The sequence below is a fragment of the Gekko japonicus genome, unplaced genomic scaffold (genome assembly GCF_001447785.1).
Source record: "Gekko japonicus isolate JY-2015 unplaced genomic scaffold, Gekko_japonicus_V1.1 scaffold2238, whole genome shotgun sequence".
Classification (NCBI taxonomy): Eukaryota; Metazoa; Chordata; class Lepidosauria; order Squamata; family Gekkonidae; genus Gekko; species Gekko japonicus.
Genome location: NW_015166487.1, coordinates 84,812 through 96,980, shown reverse-complemented (window position 1 = coordinate 96,980; position 12,169 = coordinate 84,812). Strand labels below are relative to the sequence as shown.

The following is a 12,169-nucleotide window of genomic DNA, read 5'->3' as shown; positions in this document are numbered from 1 at the left end:
GTCTCGAAAGCAACTTAATTGCAAGTAGGTAAATGGGTACCCACCCTTAGAGGGGTGGGGGACACCCTGTGTGGCTGGCTGAAGACGACGATGGCAATGGCGACGACAATGACGGAACCTGGCGCAGACGGCAATGGCGACGTGGCGCGGCGGCGGCGAGCGAGCGTGATCAGGAGGCACGCGGCAGAGCGATCCCTGGTGGCGGAGGAAGAATACACCGACAGCTGCTGAGAAAGACGAAGGGGCATGCACAGATGCCGAGCACCAGCCCAGCGGAGCCGGAAAGGACATAGCCGGGCCGGAAGCAGGCGAAGCTGCGCGTCTGGGAAGATCGCACCACCACCGAACGCCAGAGAAGAGATACCTCCGCCAAGTCCAGAGTCCCGTCTAACCGAGCCGAACCGACCCGTCAGAGAACATCATGATATGCCACCACAGAGGGGGTGCTGGTAGGCTGTCCCATTCCCTTACATACATTGTGGCCTTAGCTAGGGACAAAAAACGGTGATTAGCACCAAGGTACTTGTAAGCCGCTCAGAGACCCCAACTATGGGATTAGAGCGGGATATTAAATTGAAAGTATAAATAAATAAATAAATATAAATAAGTGTTCACTGACTGGTCAGCTCTCAGTACCAAGCCCAGAGTGAATGGGAATCCCAGCTAAACCTTCCAATGTCTGGTCTTGAAAATCGTCCATTCCCATTCACTGGACTTCACCTTTCCTCCACATACAAAAACACTCATAAAACCTGTGATATGTACGTTGCGCTTGAACTTGCTCCCCCTGATGTCACCCAAAGCATCAGCTCCCAGTGGATAAGACCTGAGAACACAGAAATGCTCTGGGATAAAGCAAGGGGGCATCTCAGCCACATTTTGATGTTACATGAACAAGACCGGGGGAACTTTGCTGGCTCACTCATACAACTCCCCTCCCACAACCCGATCCAATCAAAGACTCACGTTTCATGGCCCACCACAGCTTCTCATTATACTATAGCTTGCTTGCTTTCCTACAAACTCATATTAAACCTGAGTTTGAAATCTCAAGGACCCCACAGGCTTGTTCATGTAATGATAATTAACCAGTGGCTTCTTGTTATGCCGGGATTCAAAATCCAAACCATGGTTTAAGCTTCCAGAAGGCAAACTATGCTTTAAAGATGCTTGTCTGCTCTCTTATTCCATCATACCACAACTTTACAAGATCCTTCCAATATGGTGCAGAAGTCTCTGTATGCTATGCCCGTAGCTATGGTTTGTCAGTTCAGGAACCAATTCAAAACCACCATTAGTCTGTGTAAGCATTACTGAAGATGATGGGAAATACTGAAAATTTCATGGTTAGGAAACATCTCTGCTGTTAAAATGAACATATTACCAAAGCTGAATTTTCAGTTTCAAATGTTACCAACCTATATAGATGAAAAGAGCTTTAAAAATGGCAGAAAACAATAATTTTGTATGAAGTAGGAAAAACCAAGAATAAGATTTAAAATATTACAAGATTAAAAAAGAGGAGTGAGTTCAGCCACACCAAATATCAAACTGTATTGCCAAGCAGCCACACTAGTCTGGATACAGACTGGATTAGAAATCCAAGTAGAAGGAACATTAAACTGGAGAAAACTGACACTAAAGGAGGAACCCAAAATTATTTACGGACTAAGAAATCATTCAAAACCAATCAAAGACAAGAAGGCATCATGACACTCATATTTTGAGGGACGGACTATTAAGAATATGGTTTCAGTGCAGACACAGAATTAAGTCTGCCAACCTTGCCACTGACGTCACTAATGTATGCCTATTGCAATATTAGTATATAAGAAATAAAATGGACTATATACATTACGAGTATATGATGGACCAACAAGGGAAAATAAAATCTCGGCGAGAAATACAAGATGAAGGAAAAAATATTCTGTGGTTGTTCTACTATCAAATGGTGTCTAAATTCAAAGAACAAATAGTCAAAGAAGGGGGCCACTTAAGAGAGATACCGGCTTTTGAACAATTAATCACTGGGGGTTTAAAGCACCTATTATGAAAAAATTATAAAATATTATTGCAATATGATACAGAAACAGAGCAAGTAAAAATTGTATGATAAAATGAATGCAAAATTTTGGAGAAAATATATGCATGAGCCAGTGGGGAAATCTATGGACTAAAGAAATTAAATGTACTAAATGCCAAATATTAACAGAGAATTGGTATAAAATGTTTTTAGATGGTATATTACTCCCAAAGACATTGCAAAAACTAATAAGGAGTACAGTGGAAAATGCTGGAAATGTCAGAATACGGATGCAACATTTAATTTATCAAATGTGGTGGACTCGTTAAGAAAGCAAGAAAGTATTGTGTAGAATTCTGTACATGGAGAAATGCAAAAGATGCTAAAATTAAAGTTTATGATGGATCCCAAAATATATCTTCCCAAGCAATACTACAAAAATGCACAGTGAATTGTTTAAGGATATGGTGATGGCAACAAGAGAAATATTTGCAGGAAAATGGAAGGCAGAAAGATATCCAGATCTGAAGAAATGGAAGAACAAACTACATGAATATGCAACAATGGCAAAACTAACATCTTATATTCACAACAGACCGATCTTAGAATTTCAAGGAAAATATTTTTAATTATATTGCTGAAAATTAAAAATAAATTTAAATACAAATTAATGATATAATTAAAAAATGAAAAGAAGAGACTGGCAACATATGTTAGCAATAAAATCATTTTTAGATATGCAGATGGATGGAAAATACATAATAAAGATATTTAATAGAAGTGAAAAATCAAGAATATATATGAACTATATATCATGATTTGATAACTATATGATCTAATTGATTGTAGTTTTTGCTCTATGTTTCTTTCTTTTCTGTATGATTTAGACAATATGACTTAGAAAACTGTAGACCACTGTAGTTGTGAATGATTGTAAAAATATGTTTTAGATGACTGCATAATTGTAGTTCTTGATCTATGTTTGTAAGTTTGTTAACTGAAATTAAAAATCTATTATTAAAACAAATCACAACTACCATAACCTATGTTTGCAAACCCTCCATGCTTCAAAGTCATGGTTGCCAATTCCACTTTGCCAGCCAGTCACAAGGCATCACATGGTTAATGTGGACAACACTGAATGCTAGTTGTTTCCTTCACCATAGTTTGGTGGGATATCAGATTTGAGTCTCAGTGAGAAAGACACGGAAAGTAAACCCAAAGAACAACGACTGTCTGCAGCTTAAGTCATGTTCAAGGTCCAAAAACCTCACTTGATCGAGCACTTACAAATCTCTCCAGGTCACCAGAGAAGGCTCTGCTCCCTCTCTGCCTGTGAAAATAGCTCCACAAGGGCCTTTTCAGGGGTAGCTCCTATTTTGTGTAATCCTGACATTTCTTTGACCGTTTGCCTTCTGTTCCTTGGAAAGTTTTATTGTATCCTCGCATTTAATACTTGCTTTTTAGATGCTGCTGCTATTATGAATTGGTATTTAGGCTATATCCATTTCATCGGTGAGCTTTACATTATATTGTGCATTTTCTACATAGTGCCGTGGACAATTTTTTTTATTGAAAAGGAAGGTAATATTGTTTGGAGACCAGAAAAATCATGAAACTCTCCAGCTGAAAGTGTCTTTATTCACCTGACAGCCAAATAAGGCAGCAAGGAGGGGGGGAAACCTCACGGGGTGCACTAAAGTGGATTCAGAAGACAGGAACAATAATTCTACACTTGGCTTCTGGCACCAAATTCACCTGTCAAAGGAGAAGTAATTAGACTCCTCGCTGTACCTGGGATTGCTGTTATATTATTATGATAAAGTTGTCAGGAACTATTAACCATTAATTTGATCCTGAAACTGGTGCCAAGGAGGAGACTTTTGCAATACACTACATCACTTCTGAGGCAACAAGAAATTCAGCACGTAAAATCTGATATCTATTAGCCAGTAGTTCCAGTTTCAATGTGTGTTTTTCACTGTAAAAAACAATTTTGACAATTCTTATTGATCACAGTTCAGCCCAGTAACAACAGCCCACAATGAACATTTGTCTGTTGCTTTCCAAAGTTCTTCAGAGGAGGTATCCTGGATGTAACCCTTACAACAAGACTGTCAGGTGGGTTGATATCATCCCTGCAATTTAGCTGGCGGGGCAGAGGTTTGCCTAAGGCCATCCAAAGCACTCATGGAGGAAGTCAAATTGGAACCCGGTCTCAGGTCCTGAATAAATACACCAGGGACTCTTTTCAACTAGGCACACCGACTTGCCAATAAGTGCCATGGAACACAGACACTGTTTCCAGTTGAGGGGGCTGAGAATCAGGCTGCATGCGCTTCGGCACACTGGAGTTTCCTACAGCTTTCTCTCTTTTTTTCCATGCTAAAGGAAAAGGCAGAATTCTGTTCCGATGAAAGTTAGGTTATGCAGCCTGCATAAATTAAAACATAACCTATTTATGAAAATGTTGGCTTCAGAGGGGCCCACAGACGCACCGTTCGATGGCTCCAGAGGGGCACACAGACACACCGTTCGATGCCACACCTGCTTCCTGTGTCCTCTCTGCCTGCGGTCCGTCCTCTCTGGCGCAGACGGACCAGGAGCAGACTGGAAAGAGACCATGGCCCTGGAACAAGCCAAGCTGAGGAGTCTTCGTGGCACTACGAACCAGCACTTTTTCCTTCAAACTGACAGCCCTTTGGGAGACAACAGGTGAGGAGACACCAATGACCCTTGCTGATAATCTGAGCCACGTGGCCTCTGGCAAAGTTGCTAGGGTTTGGCTGTGCCGGTGGCCCACCTGGAAATTCCCCTGTCAGTTAAATGGGGACCGTCTCTCCCCATATGTGCCCCGAAGAGCCTCGTGCTCTTCTGAGCAGCACTGCCTAGCAGTCCCCGGCCTGAAAGACGTCCACCTTGCCTCAACCAGGGCCAGGGCCTTTTCAGCCCGGGCTCCTGCCTGGTGGAACATACTCCCAGTTGAGATCAGGGCCCTGCAGGGTTTAGTACAAGTCTGCAGGGCCTGCAAAATGGAGCTGTTCCCCTGGGCTTTCAGCTGAGGCGGCAGAGGTCCAAATGAGATCGGCCTTCCCTGCTCAACGCGATCAATCTGTTCAGTCTGCCTCACGACACCTGCCTGCACCAACGTGACGCCAGTACTAGCTGACCTCGGCTGCTCTGATAGAAACGAGCCCTCCCTAACATTGTCGCAGTATTGCCCCACAGCTAGGAATTGTTAAGCTGCCATCAGGTATTACTTTAAGCAGGGCTCTTTTTGTAGAAAAAGCCCAGCAGGAACTCATTAGCATAACAGGCCACACCCAACAGCAGGAACTCATTAGCATATTGGGCCACACCCCTGACAGCACAGCTCATTAGCACATTAGGCCGCACCCCCATGTTACCAGAAGTGTGGTCATCCAGCCACACCCACCTTTTGCTTGTTATTCTGTTTACCTTGTTTGTTGTCAAAACCCAGGGCCTTTTTTTGTAGCAGGAACTCCTTTGCATGTTAGGCCACACACCCCTAATGTAGCCAATCCTAATGAGTTCCTGCTGTTGGGTGTGGCCTATTATGCTAATGAGGTTCCTGCTGGGTGTGGCCAACTCGGGAGCCAGCCGGAACTCCGTTCCTGTGCGTTCCCGCCCAAAAATGGCCCTGACTTTAAGTAATTTATTTAGATGAAATGACGTGATGTTTTTCATGAATTACTATCTATTGTTTTATCGTATGTTGTGAGCCGCCCTGACCCCACTTGCAGGGTAGGGTGGGATATAAACTGAACAAAATAAACAAATAAATGGCCAGTCCACCCCGATACAAACAACCCATTGTAACAGGCAATCACTTAACGCTGGTTCTGGTTCAGATGTAAAGATAAACTGCAATTTAGTATTATAGAAATGAGATGTGGTCTTTCCTTCTTATCCCTTTGTGTGCTCTGATTCCTTCCTTGTTAGCCACGGGGGCTCAATGGAACCTCCACGAGGCAGTATACTTCTGAATGGCTATGATGGCACCAACAGGGGGAGACTTTGACCTCGCATCTCCCCTGCTTGCGGGCCTCCTGGAACATTCCGAGAGATGGGACCTGGCTCAACGGTAGAGCACCTGCATCCTATGTTCAATCCCTAGCATCTCCAGTTAAAAATGATCAGGTAGCGGTGGTGTGACAGGTCTCTCTCTGAGACCCTGGAGAGCCCACGTCAGAAGACAGCACTGACTTTGATGGACCAGGGATCTGACTCAGTAGACGGCAGCTTCATGTGTGCATTATGGGGAACAGGATGTTGGACTGGATGGAACTTTAGTCTGCTGAGAGCAAGCCATGGTTTTCCACTGCAGCCAACCAGCAAACTAACATTTGCACTCGCTCTCCAAATTGGAACTGGAAGCCACAGTTGGAGCCTGGCTTTCAGTTCCAATTTTTTTGGGGGGAAACACAAGCCACAGTTTGAACGCAATGGCAAACTGTGGCTTGTGGCAAAAAAGAGGGTGCCTCGGGATGCGCCAGGGTGTAAACGGCGCATGAACTCAAGAATCGCTCATCACCAGGTGCCATGTTCAAGCTGACCTGCCATCGCCTTGCCAGCTGATCCATTAGCATCATCCTGGCCCTGGAGCCTGTACTGAGCCAGCTTCGGGAGTTACAGACCACAGCTGCCAGCCCCTTGCAATTCAGTGCACTTTAGTCTCCTTAGCAAAGGAAAGAGGTGCTCTTTCCCACTTCATGCAGAGTTTAGCCTGATAAGAGAAAAGACAACAAGAAGAGAAGACGCCAAAACATGTTGTTGCTTCTTGACTAATGTGTGGTCTTCCTCCCCGGGGCTCCAGCATTGCGACCTTGGCGTGGAATCGCTTTTTGAAAAGTGTTAGCGGAACATGCTGTGAGATAACTGGATTCTGGGAGGCAATGCTGAAAATAGGTGGAAGCAACATATGGGTTTCCTGCCAGAAACTTTCAATGCCCCGGTGAGGCTTGGCACCTGCCCAGCTCGGAACTGAGCCACAGAACTGCTGACTCAAACGGAAGGAGTTGGGAAGGGCAGAAAAACACATTCTGCACTGGAAAGGCCTCTTCAGTGGAATTCACATGAAGAACTGACACGCGACAAAGTCATGGCACTTAGGAGGAAGAGGGCCAGAGAGTTCAGTGGAATTCACATGAAGAACTGACACACGACAAAATCATGGCACTTAAGAGGAGGAAGAGGGCCACAGAAAACAGCAAAATCCCACCAGCACATTTCGTCAACCACACAGCGAGATTTGTGGTACCACACACAAGAGTTCTGTGCGATCCAAGAATCTGCAAGACTGTCCTAGAGAACCTGGGTGTGAGGGAGGAGATGAGGAAGAGCATGCTGGTTAGCAGCAGCTAAGCTCTGTCTAGGGGAGGTTTGTCTTCCTCTCCTTGCAGGTACTATGCAGTTTGGTTATGGCCAGAGGCAGGGCCTTTTTTGTAGAAAAAGCCCAGCAGGAACTCATCAGCATAATAAGCCATACCCAACAGCAGGAGCTCATTAGCATATTAGGCCACACCCATGACAGCACAGCTCATTAGCATATTAGGCCACACCCCCGTGTTACCAGAAGTGTGGTCATCCAGCCACACCCACCTTTTGCTTCTTATTCTGTTTACCTCGTTTGTTGTCAAAATCCAGGGCTTTTTTGTAGCAGGAACTCCTTTGCATGTTAAGCCTCACACCTCTAATGTAGCCAATTCTAATGAGTTTCTGCTGTTGGGTGTGGCCTATTATGCTAATGAGGTTCCTGCTGGGCGTGGCCAACTCGGGAGCCAGCTGGAACTCCGTTCCTGTGCGTTCCTGCCCAAAAATAGCCCTGGCCAGAGGTATCCTTGACAGAGGGAGTGGGAAAGATCCCGCTAGTTCGCCAGCATCAGCTTAACTGCACCTGGACTTTCTCCTCATCTTGCAGGTACTTAGCCTAGGAGTGATGCAGTGTGCCTGCTCCTGAGCACGAACCTAAGGGCTCTTGGCTCTTAATCCATGGCTCGCAGTCAGGGGCCTGTGGTTAAAAGACAACCTGGCCAATGAAGGACCAGCCTGGGATCTCTTTCTTTTGTTCGTTCTTGTTATTGTATTTCAGTATTTTCCTGTGAGCCGCTTAGGATCTCTTAGGGCAGAAACGCAGCATACATATGCTGTAATAAAGAAAAGAAAGGACTCAGCAAAGCAAATTTCATTACTGTTAACAAAAAGGTCCCAGAATACAGTAATAAACAAATCAAATGAGTCTGCCACTTTCATGGACTCTCCCTTTCGTTTTTTTGCCACAAAACATTTCAAGCGCTTTGAATTCAAAATAGGCTCCATACAGAGTGGGGATTGAACATGGTTTTCCCAAGCCCTATACCCTAACCGCTATGCCGCACCCTGTCCCCCCCCCCTCCAAGAGGCAGGATATGCAAAGAAGGAGGGGTGGTATGCTTTGTGGGCAGTGCCCTTGAAGATCATCTTGCCCAGGGCCTCCAAAACATGGGCCCAGCCCTGCAGAGTTCAAGCTGGAGGGGCATCTGTATGTGTAGGTGTGATTACCACCCCTAAAACTGCCACTTCCTTAGACACAAAGCGGCACGGAGCCATTAACAACAGGCCACTGAGGATGCAATGCACAGCAAACGAGGAAACAGATGGAAATTAGAAACAACAGGTCAAAGACCAGCCGTTTGTGAAAAACACATCTGTTCCCAAGTTGAGGGGATTTCAGAAACTGCAATTCTACAAAAATGATACGCAACAGGTGTTTTCCCAAGGTTATTTCCTTTAAAACCATCCAATGCAAAGGAGTGGTGCAGAATCTCAACCCGCGTTCACAAAAATTCCACCCTATCTGCTTCACCTTCCGCTTGCAGCGCTTTAGTTTTTCTAAAGAAAGGAGGTGCCCATCTTGAAAGTCACACAACCCAGGCGGGCTGAGCAAAGCCTGCAATGCTTCAGTGATCAGGGAAATTCACAGGTCTGGCTCCTAGTTCTGCACGGTCACCAAGCCATGCTGCCCCCCCACCACCACACACACACACACTGCCTCCTGGAGGAGGGGTCCCGGAGCTGCTCTCTCATTTTCCTTTAAGCACCCAAACAAGCAGCCTCTGCTCCTTTCAGGTGCCACTCCTGGCATAGGGTTGCCAGGTTCCCCCTGGCCACCAGCGGGGGTGGGGGGGGTACAGTTGCCAGACCAGGTTGGAAAACTCCTGGAGATTTGAGGATGGAACCTGGGAAGGACAGGGACCTCGGTGGAGAACAAGGCCACGGACTCCACGCCCCAAAGCACCCATTTTCTCCAGGGGAACTGATCTCCACAGTTTGGAGATGGGCTGTAATTCTGAGGGGTCCCCAGGTCCCCCCCTAGAGGTTGGCACCCCTATCCTGGCATGAAATGGGAGGTTGCCCCCCAAAGCTCCTGCAATGTCACACATGCCTCTGGGGCAACCTCCTGTTCCCTGAGGAGTGGGGCATCCTCTGCCAGGCCCCCACCTTGCCAACCCTTGACACTGGATCTAAGCCGGCACTCTGCGCTCTCGTCTATTCTCAGAACAGGTGCAGAAACGGCTCGGCTCTTCACACCCCTCCTGAGAAAAGATGGCTCTGCCCTTCCGCTGGTCACAGAGTTTTGGCTCACCACTGTTAACCCAGTGCGATCCCAAGGAGAGTTGCACTCTTCCAATCCCATTCGCTTGAATGGATTGAGAAGCAGTGGCTCTTCTGAGGACCCCACTGGTTCCTCTTTCCACAGGGGGAACTGGGTGGCCAAGGGGAGAGCAAGCCTCCTGCCTGCCAATCCACCAGTAGCCCAGCCCTCCTGCCTGCCAATCCACCCATAGATTCGCCTTCCCTGAAACAAGGGACTTTTTTAAAAAGCAAAAGAAGGGGACGGACAAAAGCGCAAATCACCCCTTTCTCTATGGGCCTGGAAGCCTTCCTGCTCCACTTCGGGGCTGTTCCGCAGCAAAGAACCTGCAAATAGCCTTGGCACCCACTGCTACACTTCCTGCCTCGTGCACAACACAGAGTGTGCTGCAAGCAGTCGTTTGTGTGGCTGTCAAAGAGGAAGTTATTGCATCTCTCAAGCCAAATGGAACAGCCCAGGGTTCAGAGCCACGCCGCTGCCCACGCCACTGCTAAGAGAGCATCCTTTCATCCAAACACACAAAACAAAAAAGCCTCCATCTCGCTGCAGACAGAAAGGCCGAAACTTTTCCAAAAGGCAGTTTGGAGTACAGGGCATCCCCCCCCCAGCAGTATTGCAGAGCAGCAGCTGGTAGGGGGAAAAGCAGGTGTAAAGAGGCCCTGTGGATGCCTTTCAAGAAAAGGGAAGCAATTGGAGAGAGGGGATTTTCCCCTTTTGCCCTTGCTTTGTTCCTGAGAAGCAATAACTGGGCATGGGGGAGAGCCCAGCAACAAAACCTGTTGGTGGGGGCACATGAGAGGTCCTGCAGCAGCTGTCACAGCTGTAATAGCCGAGGATCTGGGAAAGCAAGACTGGCGTTCCCGGGTGTGCCTTAAACACTAGCTGAACCCTTGGCAGCACACGGCACGAGAACATCGGGGTATGTGTGACCCTCCTGAGGCTAGTTACAGTTGGAGCTACAGTCAGTGACCGGGCAAACACTGTCGATTTGCTCATTATTTGTCCAGGAACTGTAGATGTGAGGGGGAAACAGTATTCTAGTCTCTGTCACTGGCCAGAGGAATAGGGACCACTGCTCCCTCTAAGCTGTGGAGTCTTGTGAGCAAAAATTCTACTTTGGGAGCCATGGGCATGAAAGTTGTGAGCGAGCGATTTGGCCGCTGCATAAATTAGTTTGCTCTGGAGAGCGCGATTTAGCTGCTGCATAAATTAAGTTTGCTCTGGAGCCCTCCCTTCCTGAGCTAAGATGAAAATGTGTGAGCTGGAGGCTGGAAAACTGTGAGCTAACTCACAGTAACTCAGCTTAGAGGGAACACTGATAGGGACCACTGGTAGGCTTTGCTCCCAGAATGAACCAGTAAGGGCCCAGTAAGGGAAGACCAGCATGGTTGAAAACATCAGCCGTAGAAGGAGCAGCAAATTCAGGGAGCCTAAGATTCCCGCCCACCCAAAACTCCCGAGACTACAGAAGAGAGGGAAAGGACACCCTGGATTCTGTCCTCACAGCTAAAGATCCAAGCAAGAATCCCAAGGAGCCCTGAACCCGATAGCCCGTGCTGGCCCGATCTCGTCAGATCTCGGAAGCTAAGCAGGGTCGGCCTTGGTTAGTGTTTGGAAGGGCGACCTCCAAGGAATATTGCGGTTGTGACACAGAGGCAGGCAATGGCAAACTACCTCTGAAAAGTATCTTGCCTTAAAAGCAAAAGCCTAGCTCGCTACCTAGTGGTGCATAATGCTAAAGAGCTAGAACTTCTGCCTGCCAGACAACCTTAGGATCTCCTGGCTATTCTACACATAATGCCATATGACAATTATAATTATTATCCCAGAGAAGAGAAAATCAGCCTGCTCCACACACCATGTATCTTATCTAATTTTGACCGGACCCTCACTTGGCAAATCAAAAACCCATGCAATGTACCCCCCGGTATAGGGTTGTCAACCTCCAGGTGACACCTGGAGATCTCCTGCTATTACAATTGATCTCCAGACAATCCAGATCACTTCTCCTGGAGAAAATGGCTGCTTTGGAAGGTGGACTCTGACATTATACCCTATTGAGGTTCCTCCCCTCCCCTCCCCTCCCCTGGCTTCACTCCCCAAGTCTCCAGGTGTCTCACAACCCAGAGCTGGCAAGCCTGCCCTGGTGAAAAATGTGATGTATTGTCTTGGTCCCAGAAATATGGACACAGATTCCAGTGCACAGATTCCTTGACATAGTGACGACAGTGTTGTAAGTCTATAACTACACACTGGGTGCGTTCAGCCGGGGCGTTTCAGCCGGCATAAACTGTACCGGTTGGAACCGGTGCAGTTTATGCCGGCTGAAACGCGATCACACTTACCTCCTGTCTGCGGAGCCCATCGCTGTATGCCTGTTCACATGCAGCGAGCGTCAGCGGTTTTTTTTATTTAAAAAAACTCAGTTTGAGCATGCGCATAGGCAGCCATCCACAGAATGGCGATCTTTGCGCATGCGCAAAACCCCCAGT

The 12,169-nt window shown here is 47.0% G+C and overlaps 1 protein-coding gene across 1 annotated transcript in view; it reads right to left on the bottom strand.

The window, feature by feature from the left end:
• Positions 1-12,169, bottom strand: part of XYLT1 (xylosyltransferase I) — a 274,833-nt gene that overhangs the window by 196,502 nt on the left and 66,162 nt on the right. Inside the window, exon 2 of the mRNA XM_015412172.1 lies at positions 66-227. Within this exon, the coding sequence (XP_015267658.1) occupies positions 66-227 (162 nt within the window). The remainder of the gene's footprint in view (positions 1-65; positions 228-12,169) is intronic.